The 20059-nt window shown below is 44.7% G+C and overlaps 1 protein-coding gene across 8 annotated transcripts in view; it reads left to right on the forward strand.

Moving 5' to 3' along the window:
* SMYD1 (SET and MYND domain containing 1) overlaps positions 1-20059 on the forward strand; it is a 42210-nt gene that overhangs the window by 5446 nt on the left and 16705 nt on the right. For 4 of the 8 annotated variants that reach the window (XM_081592923.1, XM_081592927.1, XM_081592925.1 and 1 more), the window contains exons 2-6: positions 8269-8445; positions 11161-11374; positions 13310-13440; positions 16195-16233; positions 18260-18449. In XM_081592923.1, the coding sequence (XP_081449049.1) occupies positions 8269-8445; positions 11161-11374; positions 13310-13440; positions 16195-16233; positions 18260-18449 (751 nt within the window). The remainder of the gene's footprint in view (positions 1-8268; positions 8446-11160; positions 11375-13309; positions 13441-16194; positions 16234-18259; positions 18450-20059) is intronic. The other 4 variants (XM_081592924.1, XM_081592929.1, XM_081592926.1 and 1 more) reach the window with 1 other exon arrangement.

The raw sequence follows: 20059 nt of genomic DNA on the forward strand, positions 1-20059 counted from the left end.
GTTCAATTCAGTCGCTCAGTTGTGTCCGACTCTTTGCGGCTGCATGAATCTTAGCATGCCAGGCCTCCCTGTCCATCACCAACTCCCGGAGTTTACCCAAACCCATGTCTGTCGAGTCGGTGATGCCATCCAACCATCTCATCTTCTGTCATCCCCTTCTCCTCCTGCCCCCAATCCTTCCCAGCATTAGGGTCTTTTCCAATGAGTCAACTCTTCGCATGAGGTAGCCAAAGTATTGGAGTTTCAGCTTCAACATCAGTCCTTCCAATGAACACCCAGGACTGATCTCCTTTAGGATGGACTGGTTGGATCTCCTTGCAGTCCAAGGGACTCTCAAGAGTCTTCTCGTAGACATGGCTAATCAATCAGGCAACACTTTCTTCCTGAACTCCAACTTGGCCTCACTGTTATTTCTAACAGAGTACTCCAGGCAGCCACTGCAAATCAATCAAAACTGACGTTTAGAAGGGAGCCTGTGTGTCATGCTTTTTGGGGATTCTGAGTTTCATGCTGGAAAGGGATGAAGGCAAAGTAGGTGGTAAGGTCAATTTACCAAGGAGTCGTCTTTCACGGATTTGGTCTTTGAAAGTGGGTGAGACCCCAAGCATGGTGGATGAGCTTAAGTTGTTCAAGGTTTCTCTCTTCTCATTTTGCTCTGTACTTAACTTTACATAGGCTTAGTTGTCCCGTGGCATGTGGGAATCTTCCTAGACCAGGGATTGAACCTGTGTCTTCCTGCAATGGCAGACAGATTCATTTTTAGGAGCTTCCCTGGTGGCTTGGATGGTAAAGAATCTGCCTGCAATGCAGGAGACCCCAGTTTGATCCCTGGGGGATGTCCCCTGTAGAAGGAAATGGCAACCCACTCTAGTATTCTTGCCTGGAGAATTCCATGGACAGAGGAGCCTGGCGGGCTACAGTCCACTGCGTCACAAAGAGTCAAACACAACTGAGTGACTAACACTCACCTTTAAAACTTATTTTAGAATTATTATTATTTTTTAATATAATTTTATTTGTTTATTTATTTTGGCTGTGTTGGGTTTTTGTTGCGGGCTTTTCTCTAGTTGGGGCAAGCAGGGGCTACTCTCCAGTTGTGGTACTCAGGCTTCTCATTTCAGTGGCTTCTCTTGTAGAGCACAGGCTTGAGGGCATGTGGGCTCAGTAGTTAAAGAATGTCTTACATTAAGAGTATCTCTAGCCTATGGGTTCCTGACCTGGGTCCTTGGATCCTTAGCTAGGAAAGCACCTGTAACAGGAGGATCAAAATGTATGTGGATGTGCATGTATGCTTTTTATTTCTGGGGAGAAAGTTGTTACTTTCAAAATGGTCCTCAACCCAGAAGAAGGTTGAGACCCATTGAATTCATTCAAGTCTTCTCTCTTACAGATGGGGAAACTGAGGCTTAGTGAGGCTTTCCCAGGTCACACAGGGCAGGGCAGGGCTTGAGTCTCCCAGGATCTTGTCTGTCATCGCTTTTCACTATCCTCCCCAACCACCCATTGCCTACCTAATTTTCTTTTGTTCTTGTCAATTTGATTATTAACATTTAGTCATAATAAAAGAAAGAATATGCATCTATTAATTGCAGAAGAATCAAGATCTGGTTCTGGGGCCTGAGAAAGGTTAGATCCAGAGACTTGTAGGTAAGAAACAGAAATATACATGTGACTATACAGGAAAAGGAGCTTCCCTGAGTGACTAACACTTTTCACTTTGATACAGGAAAAAAATGTTTATAATAATAAACCAATGTATTAGTTTCTTTTGTTGTTGTTGTTTAGTCACTAAGTTGTGTCTGACTCTTGCAACTTCATGGACTGTAGCCTGCCAGTTTCCTCTGTCCATGGAATTTCCCAGGCAAGAATACTGGAGTGGGTTGCCATTTCCTTCTCCAGGGGATCTTCCGGACCCAGGGAACAAACTCATGTCTCCTGCATTGGCAGGTGGATTCTTTACCACTGAGCCACCTGGAAAGCCCCAATTAGTTTTCTACTCTTGGTATAAAATATTGCAAATTTAGTGGTGTAAACAACACAAATTTATTATCTGAAATAAAACAGGACTGCATTTCCAAGATTTTTTTTAGCTTCTATACGCTGCCTGCATCTCTGGGCTTTACTTTAAAGCAGTTGTGTAGCATCTTCTCCTCTGACCTCCTGCATCCTTCTTAGTTAGGACCCTAGTGATTACATTGGACTCACCCAGATGATTCAGGATTACCTCCCCATCTCAGGGTTCTTAATCTTAATTTCATCTGCAAGTCCCTTTTGCCATGTGAGGTAATTCATATAGTTTCCAGGAGTAGGACATTGACATTTTGGGTGGCTATTTTCCAGCTTACTTCAACCAATAATATGCATTCCCTATTAATCTAATTTGTCACACATGATGTTAAGAAGTGAAAAGGACAGTGAGGTTTTTTTTAAAGTTCTTGACCAACTCCTAAATAATTCTGTTTAAAAAGTTGGAAGTGCCCAAGAGAACCTATCTATCTATCTGAGCAGGGAAAATCAAAGATGAAAATATGAGAAAAAGAAAGATTTTTTTAAAAAACTTTTTATTTTGTATTAGAGTATAGTCCGGAGACTTCTTAACTTTCTTAACAAGCAAAGTTGTGATAGTTTCAGGTGAACAGCGAAGGGACTTAGCCATACACATACATGTATCCACTCTCCCTCAAGCCCCCTCCCATCCAGGCTGCATATAACACTGAGCAGAGCTCCCTGTGCTGTACAGTAGGTCCTTGTGGGTTATCCATTTTAAATACAGCAGTGTGTACATGTCCATCCCAAACTCCCTAACTATCCCTTCTCCTCATCCTTTCCTCTGACAACATAAGTTCATTCTCTAAGTCTGAGAGTTTGAAAAGAAAGATATTTTAGAACAAATTACTGTCAGCCAGGCATTTTTGAAAATTAAACCAGCTATGAGCTTCTTCAGGTCCAGCAGAGAGGGCTGGGCTTTCAGCCCATGTAATTCTATGTAGACTCATGGGAACACCAGAATTAACCATGGCATATGCACAAATACATGTGTGGCCTTAATCTTATAACAGCTGGTGGGTAGGCGGTGAGATATAAATGATGCTATAAATGGAAATAATTTAATAAAAGGATTAGAGAAATTCCTGAACAGATAGTTCAGAAAATGAGTGAGTAACTGTGAAAGCATTTGGGTTACAGTCTTCAACATTTGCATTTGATGTTAAGGATAACCACAGAGTAGATTTAGACATATATCTTTAATTTGGCCCTTTAATTCATCTACAGAGGTCAGATGTGTTGATATGTCACATGACCCATAGTGAGCTGGGTTGCTAAACTTTATTAACTAATCCTTAAATGCAGAAGTTTGGGGATAATAGCCTTTTAAGCATAGATTAGGTCAAGTGCCAAGTTGTACCCCAAACAATGTCACCTTCACTCATTTGCATCTGAAGATGTGTTCTGAGTCTGGGAAGAGGGGTTTGGTAGAGTGTGGGAGGTGCATCCAGGTTTGAGTGAGGTGTGTGAGCCTTGTCCTGGGAGCTGTGGCAGAGAAAATCTTGAAAGTTGCTATTTTAATCAAAGAAATGTTAAAAAATCTTTAGGTCTGGTCTAAGGATGTAGCACCACCTAACTTCTGCTAAGGTAAATAATTGTGCAAATGTGAATCCCTTAAGGATTGACATGGGCCATTTAAAAACAAGATTAGGGGGCTTCCCTGGTGGTTCAGTGGTGAAGAATCCACCTGCCAATGCAGGAGATACAGGGTTTGATCCCTGATCCAGGAAGATCCCACATGCTGTGGAGCAACAAAGCCCAAATGCCACAACTACTGAGCTCTAGAGCCTATGTACAGCACTACCGAAGCCCACTCGCCTAGAGCCCACGCACTGCAACAAGAGAAGGCACTGCAATGAGAAGGCTACACACTGCAACTACAGAGTATCCCCCCATCACAATTAGGGAAAAGCCCGAGCAGCAACAAAGACCGAGCAAAGCCAAAAACAAATAAATAAAATTTTTTAAAAATGACATTAGGTAGATGCTGTAGCAAAAAGAAACTGAGTGTCTCAACTCTGGCCATATTTCTCCTCTCTGCAGAAGCCTCCACTGGACCCCTTCTCTCTCCTCCACCCCAGCTCCCCCACCTGCGGAATAAGGTCTTACTACTGAAAGATGCATTCTAGGTCCCCCACAGTCCAGTCATTTTTCCAACATTATTTCCCGATACTGTGATCTTGTCAAACAGTTCCTCCTGTCTCCTAGACACACCTGCCTGACTGCTTCCCCCATGGAAGCTCTTGACTCACGCCAGTGCCTCTCCGTGGCAGAAGCACTTAACCTTCTCTGTATAACTCAGCTCATCTTCAGATGGTCAGAACCATGCCTCCCAGCCTCCTTGGTGATGGCCTTCCCAGATTCCTCCTTCCTTGACCTTGAATCCTGCAGCAGGATTCCTGGGGGGCCTGCCTCACGTTCGTTATATGTATTTATGCCCCAGCCCAAACTGGGGACTGCTTGAAGGCAAAGTCTGTATCTTCTTTATCTCTGTCAGCTAGCTCAAGGCAAGGCACATAATGGATGCTCAAAAAATGCTTTTTAATAAACTTAGAACATTTAATTTACTTTTAAAAATGCAAATATAGTAAAAAATATCAATAAAAACAAAAAATTCAAAAATTGAAGTATGTTTAATTTGCAATATCATATTAGTTTCAAGTGTATGACACACTGATTCAATATTTTTATAGATTATACTCCATCTAAAGTTATTACAAAACACTTGCTAGATTTCCCTGTGTTGTATCCTTATACCTTATTTCCTTACAGCTTATTTATTTTATACATAGTAGTTTGTATTTCTTTTTTTAAAAAATGTGTCTTTACAGAAGGAGGTGGTAGGATCATGGAATCATTATCAACCGCGATGAGACTTTTTTTTAAAAAACAATACCTTCTTTTAAAAATTTTTATTTATTTTTTATCTTTTGGCTGCATTAGAGCATGTGGGATCTTAGTTCTCCAACCAGGGATTAAAACTGCATCCTCCAGCATTGGAAGCACAGAGTCTTAAGCACTTGACTGCGAGGGAAATCCCAGTAGTTTGTGTCTCTTAATCTCGTACCCCTATCACGACCCTTCCACCTTTCCTCTCCCCACTAGTAACCACTAGTTTGTTCTCTAAATCTGTGAGTCTGTTTCTGTTTTTGTTATACTCATCTATTGATTTTATTTTTTAGATTCCACATATACGTGATAACAAACATTACTTATCCTTCTCTTTCTGACTTATTTCACTAAGCATAATGCCCTCCAGGTCCATCCACATTGTTGCAAATGATGCCCAATAAAAACTTGTGAAAGAAGAAAGATGGGAAGGAACAAGGAAGGAAGAAGGAATTTAAAATATTGTAAAGTTCTCCGGGTACTTGAGGAATGCGATGTTGTTTTTTAAAATTAATTATTTTAATAAGAGGATAATTATTTTACAATATTGTGATGGTTTTTGCCATACATCAACATGAATTGGCCATAGGTATACATGTGTCCCCCCATCCTGAACCCCCCTCCCGAATGTGATGTTCTTTAAGACAGATGCCCTCCCCTGCAATTTTTGAGGGGAGACCTCCTCTCAGGCCACAAGTTTTTAGGTAGCCCAGGAAGCCAGAACAGTTGGTCCAGTCCTCTTTAGCTGTGTTTTAGAGGGCTCGTCCACCTTGTAGGCGCCTTCTATTTGCATTTATCTGTCCAGGAACTGGTTATTTCCATACAAGGAGTTGAGCAGCAGCTGCCTTTCCATCCCTCTTGACTCTGACAGATGATACAACCCAGGGCTGCAGAGGAAAGAGCAAGCAGGGACCTGCTGGCTGGGGCAGGGTACACTCAGGGCTGTACACAAAGCAGGTAGGTTTGGGAGCTTTCTCTGCCTTCTGTGCTGGGAACAGTGTCAGGCACCATGGACCCCTATGAGAATAATATCCCTGGGAAGACAGTGATGGCCTATACACTAAAGGGTTGCTATGAAGGTTTAACTAAAGAGAATTGCTTCAAAATATCTCTGAAAATTGCAAAGCACTGTGTAAATGGGACTCTTGTGGAGACTGAAAAAATGAGACTAAGGAGGAGAAATGTGGCTTGGTGAAGGTCATCAGCTAAGCTGGCTGGCAGAAGCAGTTTTTCTCCTGGAATCTAAGACGTGGTTTTAAGTGGGAGAGGGATAAACTGGGAATGTGGGATTAACAGATACACACTACTATATATAAAATAGATAAACAACAAGGACCTACTATACAGCACAGGGAACTATATTCAATATGTTGTAATAACCTATAATGGAAAAGAATCTGAAAAAGGATATATATATATATGTATAACTGAATCACATTACTGTATACCTGAAACATTGTAAATCAACTATACTTCAATAAAATAAATAAGTCAGAAAGTGGTCTTAGAACTTTATTTATTTAATTAAAGTATAGTTGATGTATGGTATTACATGTCACAGGTGTACAATGTAGTGATTCACAAATTTTAAAGGTTATACTCCATTTATGGCTATGATAAAATATTGGCTATATTCCTTGTGTTGTACAGTATATCCTTGTAGCTTTTTTCCCCCAAACTTTAAAAATTGTAGAATGGAATCTAAAACAGATTGGGAGCCTGTAGACAATGATTTGGTGGTTAACATTTGGGACCCACCACAAGTTCACTAGGAGAAAGATCATTGCAGATTGATTACGTTTTCTTCTCATGAATTGTAATTAAACATTTATTATAACAAAGCGATTGTAAAGACTCTGATGAGACAAAATGAAGGCAAGATATTGTTGAACTGGTGGTTGAATTGAGTCAAGGCCTGATAAGGGATTATATACATTGTTGTAAAGGTCTCTCCATCACCCAGTATGGGGTGAGGTCTATACTGTAGTATCTTGGGGCTCTGTTCCTAGCCTTCTCCTGGTCTAAGTAGTAGTAGTGGCATAGTAATTAATGGGCTGCAAGTCTGTGCAATTGTAAGTAATTCGACTCTTCCTCTCTCGTTGGGAAAACTTCAGGGAATACAAGCAAGTGAGGAAGACATTACTATGGGAATAACCTAACCTGTAAGTAAGCACTCACCTTTCAAACTCTTGAGCACTTTATGATTAATTACTGGCATTGCACCTCACAGCAGATGGGGCAGAGCGGTTTGTGGAGTTGGCCACCCATCACTTCCACTTTCTCTCTGAGCCAAGAGAACAGATCAATAACACTGGTGACATCAGTAACTCTGTCATTCTTACCCTTGCCAAACACACAGAACTATGACATGAATGTGTAGATGTCATTTCGGATAAAACAGGTCATGTCCTGTTATACTGTAGATAATTATGACTTTTTTATTCTTTGGGGAAAAGGACAGTTTATTTCAACAATGAGAAGGACACGTAACACAGAATGCTCTCTCCCACGCCACGGTGCTAATGACCTGTGACTTTCAGCAAGAGGACTATGAGGAATTTCCACCTACTCCCTTGGCTTAGAAGACTTCCCCGGTTCCTAAAGGGGACCTCCTACGTTGTGATCCAGGAACACCCTGTGTCCCTCCTCTTATAGTGCTGCTCATGCTGCCTGGTGACCCCAAGTTCAATTGTTCCTCTAGCAATTTGTGATATTCCCAGTGCCTAACGCATATGGGTCGTAAATCTATACTTACTGAATTAAACTGAAGGGTTTATATGCAGAGTTCAACAGTGTCCCCTTCATTAGTTTCACTGAAAAATATCTGCCAAAAGAATAGTTACAGGGCTTCCTTGGTGGCTCAGTGGTAAAAAAATCCACCTGCCAATGCAGGAGACATGGGTTCAATCCCTGTTCCGGGAAGATCCTTCATGCTGTGGAGCAACAAATCCCGAGCACCACAACTATTGAGTCTGTGCTCTAGAGTCCGAGACCCACAGCCACTGGAGCCCTAGAGCCTGTGCTCTGCAATAAGAGAAGCCACCACAATGAGAAGCCCTGGGACTGCAACTAAAGAGTAGCCCCTGCTTGCTGCAACTAGAGAAAGTCCTCACAGCAATGAAGACCCAGAAGAGCTAAAAATAAATAAATAACATTATAAAAAAGAATGGTTACAGCTGGAAGGGACCTTTGGAAACCCAAGCTCCTCATTTTGAAAGGTGGGATCTGAAGCCGAGAAAGACATGGACAGCCCACTGAGCCCATACCCAAACGCCAGTCTCCCAACAGCTGGTGTGGTGCCCCACGGTCACAGTCTTCTCCCTCTATTTCCAGCCTTGTGAATGTTGTGTGCCACACCTGCTTCAAGAGGCAGGAGAAGCTCCACCGATGCGGGCAGTGCAAATTTGCCCACTACTGTGACCGCACCTGCCAGAAGGATGCTTGGCTGAACCACAAGAACGAATGTTCAGCCATCAAGAGATATGGCAAGGTGCCCAACGAGAACATCAGGTCAGAGCTGGGCCCTGGGGTGGGGCTTTGGATCTCCAAATGTCAGGTGAGGAGTGGGGTGGCAGCGGGGGCACCACTCCTCAGTCCAAGCAAGCTGGGCTAAGAGCAAATCAGGAGAGAGCCCCAAAGAGACTATGATTGCTCCTTCTGTGCCCGCCCTTGGTCTGGGCTGTGCTTAATCACTCAATTGTGTCCAACTCTTTGTGACTCTGTGGACTATAGCCTGCCAGGCTTCTCTGTCCACAGGGATTCTCCAGGTAAGAATACTGGTGTGGGTTGCCATGCCCTCCTCCAGGGGCTCTTCCCAACCCAGGGATTGAACCCAGGTCTTCTGCATTGCGAGCGGATTCTTTACCATCTGAGCCATCAGGGAAGCCCCGCTCCTCTTGGTCTGGGAAACCCATTTATGAGGGAATCTCTACTGGGTGGAGCTGGCTGCAGACTTGTTCTGTGTGGCTTCCCAATGTTTAATTTTAAAAAATTGATCTGAATATCATATAATATGGCTTATATGGGGAATCTAAAAAAAAAAAGGTCCAAACGAACATATTTACCGAATAGAAATTGAGTCACAGATGTAGAAAACAAACTTATGGTTAGCAAAGGGGAAAGGTGGGCAGGAATAAACTGGGAGAATGGGATTGATATATACACACACTAAATACAAAACAGATAACTAATAAGAACTGACTGTATGTCACAGGAAACTCTATTCAATACTCTATAACAACCTACATGGGAACAGAATATAAAAAAGAGTGGATATATGTATACGTATAACTCACTCACTGTGCTGTACACCTGAAACTAACACAATGCTGTAAATCAAGTATACTCTAAGAAAAATTAATTAAAAACTGACCTGCCATGTCAAAAAATTAGGAAGTTGCACATTAAAAAAATTAAGATTTCTGGCTTCTCTTAAAAAAATGTGAAGATTTGGCCAAATGAGAGCTCAATAGCAACTAACCTCTTAAAAAAAATAGAACTTTTAAAATTATCACAGCTCCACTAGTCCTCATGGTTGTACACTAGCCCTCTGGACTCATTACACCTGAAAAGCATTTGCATTTGTAAAAATCTCTGTTCCAATACCTTAATTCCAGAGCTACCAAGTCCAGGAGGCTCCACCAGGGTAGGACCTGATGCTAGATTGCAGGTAGGTGCTTATGAAGCCGGCAATGGAGAGTGGAGGAGTTGGGGATGGTGATGCTGGAACAAGTGAACTGTGCATGGAGCTTGTGAAGTTAAAGCCCAGACTGGAATCATCATATCCTGGTAACTTATGGGAAACTGCAAAATGAAATTGCTTAGTCAGCTTCCCCATCCCCCATCCCCCTTAGTTCCATCTGTTGAAATCTTACTTCTTCTTTTCCCCTACTCCTTCTTTTTGTAATTTCATGTACAATTTTATTTATTTATAAATTTTCCTCTTATTGAGGTGTAATTGATGAAGTCGTAAGATATTGATATTTAAAATGTATTTTACATTGTGTTGATTTGCTATATTGTGAAAGATCTATTTATCCGTGGTCACCCAAGACAAGCTTTCTAAGTGAGTGCCCTGCAGGTTCAGAATGCCACCACCAATCTGGAGTGGTGGGCCTCTTTCTCTGGTCTCTTCCTGCCTTCTGTAAAGGGAGGGCAGTATGAGAACCAGCACTCTGGAGGTTAGCATGGCAGGGAATGTGTATTACCCTCACTTTACTTGCCATTGGAGAGGTTCAGAGAGGGCAGGCAACTTGCCCAGAGTCACACAGTAAGAAGTGGAGTCATCAGACTTCTCTAGTGCTCATTGCAGTTAGCTGCAGGGTCAAGAGAGACACAGGTGACTGGACCTCACTGTGTCCCCAGACCTCGCTCATGGTTTCCAGACCCACACAATATGGCTTCCGCTTCCATCTTCACCTTTATTCGCTTTCCTCTCCTTGCTCCCTAGCTCCAGCACCTTGCTGTTTCCTCCCCCCCCCCCCCCCGCTTCTTTTCACTAGACCCTGCAGCATGTGGGATCTTAGCTCCCCAACCAGGGACTGAACCCATGTCCCCTGTTGTGGAAGTTCAGAGTCTTAACCACTTGACCACTAGGGAAGTCCCCACTTTGCTGTTTCTAATCATGCCGAGCTCTCTCACTCTCTTTAGGGCCATTGTACTCGCTGCTCTTTCCCCATCTGCACAGGGTTGGCTCCTGTTCACTCCACTGGCAGCCCCATGTGCCTCCTCCAGCCTCCCCTGAGTACCTTGGCTTCCCCTCGCCCTCCCACTCAGGTCACCCTGTTTGATTTTGGGCATTGCACTTAGCACTAGTTTAGATTATCTTTTCAACTTAGGTCTCCCCGACTCTAAGAGGGCTTCCCTAGTAGTTCAGTCAGTAAAGAATCCACCTGCAAAGCAGGAGACGTGAGTTTGATCCCTGGGTGGGCAAGATCCCCTGGAGAAGGAAATGGCAATCCACTCCAGTATTCTTTCCTGGGAAATCCCATGGACAGAGGAGTCTGGTGGGCTACATTCCACGAGATCGCAAGAGTCGGACAGGACTTAGTGACTAAACCACCAACCACCACTCTAAGACACTTCACGACACAAGAAATTCCATTCATCTAGTTCAGAACTGTTGCCTTGATCCCGACACCGCGCCAGGCAGCAGGAGGCACTCCGCAAGCGGTTGTGGAAAGAATGATCACAACAAGGCCTCACTCACTTCACCCTTCCGCACAGGCTGGCGGCACGCATCATGTGGCGGGTGGAGAGAGAGGGTAGCGGGCTCACCGAGGGCTGCCTGGTCTCCGTGGACGACCTGCAGAACCACGTGGAGCACTTTGGAGAGGAGGAGCAGAAGGAGCTGCGGCTGGACGTGGATACGTTCCTGCAGTACTGGCCGCCGCAGAGCCAGCAGTTCAGCATGCAGTACATCTCCCATATCTTTGGCGTGGTGCGTAAGAGTTTGCCCAACGTGGGGGTCGGGTGGGGTGGGGTGGGGTGGAGGTGGGCAGCGACCCCAGAGCTACCAGGTCAGAGAGGAAGGCGAGGGACTTCCCTCGTGGTCCCGTGGTCAATACTTCCCCTTCCGAAGCAGGGGTTGCAGGTTCAATCCCTGGTTGTGGAGCTAAGATCACATATGACCAAAAAAAAAAAACCAAAAACAAAACAGAGGCAATGTTGTAGCAAATTCAATAAACACTTTAAAAATGATCTGCATCAAAAGAGAAAGTGTGGACTGGGGAGGTCAAGAAAAGCTCTGGAGGGCAAAGGAGGCCTTAGATGAGGAGCTCTCACTCAGTTCTCTTTCTAGTCTTGCTTTACTATGAGGCCATTCCTGTGGGGTCTGAAATCAATATCCTACACAAAAACTACTCTTTATCTCCCACCACATATTTGGATGGTGACTTACTTTTTTGTTCATCTGCACTTCCTATACTTTCTCTACTCCACATTGAAAATGAAAACCCAGGGGGACTTCCCTGGTGGTCCAGTGCTTGAGACTTTGTCTTTCAATGCAGGGGGCATGGGTTCCATCCATGGTCAGGGAGCTAAGACCCCCACATGCCTCATGCCCAAAAAACCAGAACAACAGAAGCAATATTGTAATAAATTCAATAAGGACTAAACATGGTCCACACACACTGCCCCCCCCAACCCACACCAAAATCTTGAAAGAAAAGAAAATGAAGATCCAATCACTATTTCTTCTTGCCAACCAGGCACTTTTGAAATAAGATTCTTTCTTTTTCCAGATCTAATGGGCTGATCATAGGGACCCAGAGAGAGGAGAGTAGGGGCTTTCTGGAGGGCTCTGTCTTGAGCCACAAATCCAGGCCTCCTGAAGCCATGAGGGAGGAGGGGATGGGAGCCCAGTGGGTCAGCAGACTCAGGCTGTGGGCTATGGGGGCTGGTCTCCCATCTGGCAGGCTGAGTGCCTTCTGGGATGCTGGTGAGTGGGCTGAGGAGGGAGTTCTTGTAATAAAATAGTATGATCATGTTCAGCACCTCTGAGTCCTCCCCACGTGCCAGTGCTTCTGTAATAGAGTTTTCCAGAGAAACAGAACCACAAGGATGTGTGTGTGTGTGTCTGGGTATAGAAAGAGAGTGAGTGAGAAAGAGATGTAATGAACTGTCTCTTGTGATTGTAGGGGCTGCTGGTAGGCTAGCAGGCTGAAGACCCAAAAAGAAGAATTGTGTTTCAAGTACAAAGGCAGTCTGCTGAAAGAATTCCTTCTTACTTGGGGAATCAGTCTGGCTCTATGAAGGTCTTTGACTGATTATATGAGGCCCACCTCCATTGTGCAGGCTAACCTGCTTTACTCTAAGCCTCCCAATTTAAATGTTAACCTCATCCAAAGAACACCTTTTAGAAACATACAGAATCATGTTTAACCAAATATCTGGTCACCAGAGCCCAGCCAAATTGACATAAAATTAACCATCCCAGTGTCCCAGATGTTATTTTATTATTGTATGCAATCTCTGCAACATAAGAGGAAGTTTGTGGCTTTTTCTGGCACTGCTGTGTAGCTTGTGAGATCCTATATCCCCAACCAGGGACTGAACCCCAGCCCATGGCAGTGAAAGCAATGAGTCTTAATCACTGGGCCACGAGAGAATTCCCATCTTGGACTTTTTTAGAATACAGCTACCCAGACTTTCAAGGTAATGGTGCAAACTGAGACTCTCGCATGGTACTAATCTTGAGGATCATGTGGAATCACATAGAGATCAGGAGACTAATTGTTTTGTTTCCAAACTCTCTAAGCATTTCCAGAATGAGACCAGGTTTTCTATTTTTAAAAAACTTTCAACAGCTGGTTAGTGTTCTGCACCAAGTCTATGTCTGGTCTGTTAGCTGACTCTCATCTTTTCTTCTGGGCAGATTAATTGTAATGGTTTCACACTCAGTGACCAGCGAGGCTTGCAAGCTGTGGGCGTGGGCGTCTTCCCCAACCTGGCCCTGGTGAACCATGACTGTTGGCCCAACTGCACTGTCATATTTAACAATGGCAAGTGAGTATGTCTTTAACTTGGGTTGGTGTGCTGGGGATGGGGAAACAGTAGGGTATCATCTCTACACTTGTCTTAAACCAAAAGTAAACTGTTGGACCTGAACTAGCATGGATTTCATCTGAATAGAAAATTGAAATTTTATTCCAGAATAAGTGTAGAGAGGAAAAATGTAATGAGGAAGGTAGCAAAGTGATTTCTGAGTCTTTGTATATTTCTTGAGGTTGCTGAGGTATCTTAAATAAACCTCTAACTACTATGTAATTTCAAACTTGAAGCCTGAGATTTTCTACCTAGGGATCATTTCAGAGCATCATCAGCCAAGAAGGCACTTGTCAGGAGCATGTGTTAGTCAAGTTCCCAGCAGAAATCAGAAGGCACACTCAAGGGTTACCCTAAGAGAATTTAATAAAAGAGCAATTGATAGAAGTGTGAGTAGAGCTGAAGAAACTGACAAAAGAATGGTGAGGTGTCCAGGGTCTGGGCAGCAACATGAAATCATGACCTCCTCTAGACCTGGAGGGGTGATGGAAGAAGTGCTGTTCCTGTGGCTGATGAGAGCTGTAGCCATGGGAGGGGGCCCTTTGTCCCTCAGCCCAACAGCTCAGCTGTGCCTGTAGAGAAACCAGCCACAGCTGGAACTGTGGTCAGGCAGAGAGGGAGCCAAGAGACTAAATACCCCAATTTCTCTCTCCTCCCACCTTCTGATCTCCTCCCATTGGCTAAACCAGAAGCCAGAGGACCAAGGAATCTGGCGATGAAAACTTCAGAGGTCAGCCTCACCCCCTGGAAGGCACAGATCAGGGGACCGAAGGGCAGAGAACAGAATTTGGGGTGGGGTGCAAATGGAGAAGAGTCAGAAAACATGATGAACCCAGGTTGTCCATGGTTCAGACTGGGGGAGCTTTGGGGATATGAAGAAAAGTGTTAGTCACTCAGTTGGTGTCTGACTGTTTGCGACCTCATGGGCTGTAGCTCACCAGGCTCCTCTATCCATGGGATTCTTCAGGCAAGAATATTGGGGTGGGTAGCCATTCCCTTCTCCAGGGGGTCTTCCTGACCCAGGGATGGAACCCGGGTCTCCTGCATTGTAGGCAGTTTCTTTGCTGTCTGAGCTACTGGATGTAAGGCCTAAGAACTATTTCTTTTACTCTTAGAGATGAGCTCTGATGACGATGTAAGTTGACCATAAGCCATCAGCAATGAGCAGGTTTCCCCCCAAAGATTATGATTTCTGGTTCTCAGCCAAGAAAGAAGCTTATGCTCCAGTGGAGCCTGGACTCTGATCTCCCTTTTCCTTCCTAATTCTGGAAGCAAGGGCATGCATGACATTAGGCTTTTGAGCACTTGAGAAAGTCACTCAAGACAGGAAAGTTTATTTTGGACCCAGATGACAATCTTTTCCCAGTATATTTCTGTTTCCCTTCCTAAACCTCTTGGGGTCCCTGACCTGGACCTCATGGAATCCTCCCCAGAAGGACTGGTGTCTGGAGTTACCCTAGTAGGCAGAGAGGATCAAATTCACAAGTAGGGCTGGTCTTTCTGGACAACGCTCCCATAAGTGGTGGTGACCCAATGCCCTTCTTGTCACTCCCACAGAAACGTGGGGGGCCTTTTCTTCTGATCATCACCAGTGTCCGCTCTGGCTTCGATGCATCCACTAATTTTGAACAGGCACGTGGTACCCGAGTTCTTGGCTGTTGTGTGAGAGAAGGTGACTTTGCAGTAACAGTCTAGGTGCCTGCCATAGTGGAAAGAATACTGGTTGTGGTGTTAGGAGTCCAAATCTAACCACAGCAATGTTTACATACTACCTGTGTGCCTGGTCTCCAGACACATTCAAACTCTTCCCAAGACAGACATCAAAAGAGGCCACCCTTATGCCTAAGATGCTTGTTTAGAGGGATAATAATATGTAGCTTCCCATATGGGTTTTTAGCACTCTACCTTACTTATTTATGGAAAAGAATGCCTGCAAGAACATTTATTTCATTAAAAGAGAAATTGATGTTGTTCAGTTGCTTAGTCGTGTCCAGCTCTTTGTGACACCATGGACTGCAGCACGCCAGGTTTCCCTGTCCTTTGCTATCTCCCAGAGTTTGCTCAAACTCATGTCCATTGAGTCGATGATGCCATCCAACCGTCTCATTCTCTGTTGCCCGCTTCTCCTCATGCCCTCAATTTTCAATTTAAAGAGAAATTAGCCAGAGTAAACCATCCAAGAATTGTTTGATTCTGCTTCTTGGTGGCAATGCAGCTGGTGACTTGAAGCTGAAGCCTTATTGGTATACAACTCAGAAGACCCTAAGGCTCTGAAGGGCTACTCCAAGCCCAATTTGCCCATGATTTGGTGTTCAAACTTGACTGGGCAACCAGGAGCATCTTTCATGAATGGTTCACATGCTTTTTTTTGCCCTGCCATTGAAAAATATGGTAGCCCTCTATTTTTGAATTCATTGTCTTTTGACAGTCTCGTTGCCAGCGTACAGATGAAAATACCAAGGCCCAGGGAAGGAAAGTGACTTGTCCAGGGCTGAGTCCTTTTGAACCCAGAACTTCTCATTCCATATCAAATGTACTTTCCATTATACCCGGCTACATCTTGGCAAGGGAGCTCAGCTAGAAGGGGTTGGGAAAAAGGTGGTCGTGCTGGCCAAAGCTTTGATGGCATAACCTGGAATGCTGTGCACTGTTGCTAGCTGTATGGGATGAGCCAATGGTAATGATTTCCATTTGGGTGTCTGTTTTGTTTTTCAGTCATGAGGCAGTGAAATCCATGTTTCACACCCAGATGAGGTGGGTCAGTCTTTGAAAACCTCCCTGTTCCTCTGACCCATCTCCCTCACTTGCCTGATTTGCTGGGACTGCCCTTTCCTGAGACCTCCTGGTTGCTGTCTGTCTGTAATGCCTGTCTGCTCCCCCAAATCTCATCTTTGCTGAATGCTGTTATGTTTAATGCATTTATGTTAATCATCTTGTTCCTCCTCACCCACCACTACCTGCTGTGCTGTGCTTTCTTTTGCTTCCTTTATCCTTCTCTTTTACTCCTCATTTCTTTCTCTCCTCCAACCCCAAAGTATGACAGTCCCTTCCAGTCCACATCATCTTAGAAAAACACACATGATTCCTCTAAACCCTGTTTACCATGAATGAGGATTGTTGATATTACTGACCTACTAAAAGACTGTGTGTTTGTTCATAACCTCCAATTTCTCACTCAGACTAGTTCTAAAAATGGTATCCGTAATTGTGATGTTTTTGGTAAATATTCATTCATGTGTTCTCTTTACGGCTTCTGGGCCAACTATGAATTAGTGGCCAGTATGATATGATAAAGCTCTTGAGTTCAAAATCTTGGCCCCATTGCCAAAGTGCTGTGGGACCTTCAGGGAAGTTACTTCACCTCTCTGGGTATCAGCATCCTCATCTGTGAAATGCTCTGTAGCTGGGACATATTAGGATTTAAGCAGAGCTGCGAGTAGGTCATCTTGCCCTTCTCTCCTTTTGCTTTTCACTCCTTCAGTAACAGTAAAAGAATTAGGGTGGAGAAGAAAGGAAACAAGGGACTCAAGATGACAATTTTGCCGATCTCCATATAAGTTGTGTGTGTGTGTATATATGTATATACACTTATTGGGCATGGCAGTGTACCCACTTTGAGAGAAGTAGTCACCTCAGATACCTAGACACACGTGTCACTGCCATTCAGCTGTTCCTTGCTGGGCAGTCACCTCAGAACATGTGGAAGGTGTCGCCTCTGACTGAGACCATCTCCTGCCTTTCACACGGCATCTGACTCAGCCTCTCTGGAAGGGAATGACTGTGGACCTCTCTGCAAATGCTTTCCTAGCCCTCGGCATCCTGCTACTCACTCTCTAGGTGATGGGTTCCCTCTGGGAAGGAAGGTGCCGGGATCTTGGGGAGATACAGGAGCACAGCTTAGATACGGAAGCACAGTTTGCTGGGCCCACTCCTCTTTCTATCGCTTCTGGCCTTGTGGGAAGAAGCTGCTTGGCTGAGAGGCCCACGGGCTGGTCTCCACTGGTCTGGCTTAGCTGGGTGTCAGTGGTGCAGTGGCCTTTTGTCTTCAGCACATTCTGTCTCTGTTCCATGGTGAGGTGTGTAGTGCTGTAGGTAACTGGAGGCTCAGGTCTAGGCTGGAAGGTGGTTGAAATGTCATCTGCTCTCTCTAACCCACCTTCAACCCCAAATCCATGTCCCCCAGTAAACAAAAAAGTGAAAAATGCAGTGGGCTACTAAAGAGCCAGCCTTTAGTTGCCTTCAGAGATCTCCAAGCATAACTCTCCCCATTTAATGTTGGCCTGAACCATTGGACCAAAAGTTTAGATAAGCCAGGGCTTATAATTAGACACAAAATGGGCTAAGATTGTGGGTAACTGAATATGTGTGTTTCTGAGAGAAGCAGTCCCTGACTAACCAGTCATGACTATTAAGTCTTCTCTTGTTTGAAGTGTGTACCTTATTATTTCTCCCTTCCTTTGTTATAATCAGTGGCTAAATGCACAGGGATAATTGCAGACATGGAAGCTTCATATGCTTTTATGACCAAGCCCAGCTCTCTACTGGGAGTCTATTTGAGCTAATTCCAGAGCAACAGACTGAATGGAGCAGATTTGATTGTTACGACAAGTAGAGCAGACCTATTCAGAAAACTGTCCTTTATGTCACAATTCCCCCTTTTGGAGGAATGTTTTCTCAGAATGTTAGTGGCAGTTGTCTTTGAGGTTCAACTCCTTGAAACCTTGAAGAGCATATATCCCACCCTGGATTTGATCGACCTTTCTTCTTTACCTTGGTCCAGAATTGAGCTCCGAGCCCTGGGCAAAATCTCACAAGGAGAGGAGCTGACGGTGTCCTATATCGACTTCCTTAATGTCAGTGAAGAACGCAAGAAGCAGCTGAAGAGACAGTACTACTTTGACTGCACGTGTGAGCACTGCCAGAAGGGGCTGAAGGATGACCTCTTCCTGGGGGTGAAAGACAACCCAAAGGTACACGCAGCCCCACTGCTGGGGTGCTTTGGGGCATCTTCCTCAAGAGCCAGACAAGGGTGGATTCCCCCGCTAACCAAGGTGCCCTTGCCTTGCTGATTGGTGGACAGAGCACCACAGATGGGTCCTAGCTATTGTCTTGGTGCCACTGCTTGCTAGGTTTTTGAGTTTGGGGAAGTAAGTCTGTTTTCTCAATTGTAAAATAGGAACATGACATCCACTGTGAGGGGCTGTTATGAGGATTAAACAGGATGATCTATGTAAAGGAAATGGCACAGAGAGTAGACACTTAGTAAACATAAGTTCCTCTTCTTGCCCCCTTGCACATTAAGTGATGCAGAGAGTTTCTCATAGAGAGACCAGATGGGCAAAGAGATTTGTTGTCAGATTATCACAAACATGTTCCTAGTCTTATGGAAATGGGTGATGTGCAGACCAGGCGATATTTAGATTGGTTAAAACATTTACCTCCTGAGTAGCTCTTTCCTTATCAATGGTGAGACCACTGAGCATTGAAAGTCTTATCAACGAGGAGTTCAGGGCCTTGCTGAATTGGGAGAGCTAGGCTTCTAGGTGTGAGAGTAGCCAATTAAAGCAGCAAGCCTTCCTGTAATGGTAAAGCATGAGGCTGAGACTGGAGTGGGTGCTGATTCCCCCAGTCTATTTTCCCCCATGGGAAGGCATACAGGTGAAGGGTCAGGTAGATCAGCACAGATGTGAGAGTCGGCTCACTGCTGAGGGACCCAGAACTGAAGGCTACGCAGTTTTATGGACCCTGAGGCATGTGAGTGAGGGCGTGGGAGGTGGGGGAAGAGTTAGGAGTAGAAGTCCTGGATACAGAGTCAGAATGAGGAAACATGTCTTAAAATCCCCCAGGGACTTCCCTGGTGGTCCAGTGGTTAAGACTCCATGCTTCCAATGCATGGGGTATGGGTTCCATCCCTAGTCCGGGAGCTAATATCCTACATGCTGTGTGGTGCAGCCAAGAAAATACTAAAAAAAAGAAAATCTCCCCCAACTCCACTTTCACCATAAGCAGGCCTCAGTAGAGGCTCCTGAAGAAGACCTAAAGACCTCAGGTAATCAACTATACTTCAATTAAAAAGAGAGAGAGAGAGACTTAAGAATGAAGGCACCGGGGTCAGGAATGCCCGTATTCGAAGAGTGTGACCTGCCAGGATGGGCCTGAGCCCTTGGCTGCACCTCCTTTCAGAGACTGTGGTGCACTGGCCTTGCACCAAGTCTCTTGTGGGGAGGGCAGTTTTCCCTCCTACCTGTGTGGCCTGCCAGGTACAGCTTATAGTCAGATCTGAAAAAGCACATATAGGTTTTTAACCGGGCGCCAGACTCCTTGGAGAGACTAACTCAGTACTTCTGTATAACACACAATCCATCAGTGCATTTGAAGACACAAATATACTTGTGAATTAACTTAACTTCTGTATCCTATTGGGCTTCCCAGGTTGCACTAGTGTAAAGAACCACCTGCCAAAGCAGGAGACATAAGGGACTTGGATTTGACCCCTGGGTTGGGAAGATTCCTTGGAGGAGAGCATGACAACCGACTCTGGTATTCTTGCCTGGAGAACCCCCTGGACAGAGGAGCCTGG

This window comes from Giraffa tippelskirchi, chromosome 4 (assembly GCF_054371585.1).
Source record: "Giraffa tippelskirchi isolate mGirTip1 chromosome 4, T2T-mGirTip1v1.2.pri, whole genome shotgun sequence".
NCBI classification, from domain to species: Eukaryota; Metazoa; Chordata; class Mammalia; order Artiodactyla; family Giraffidae; genus Giraffa; species Giraffa tippelskirchi.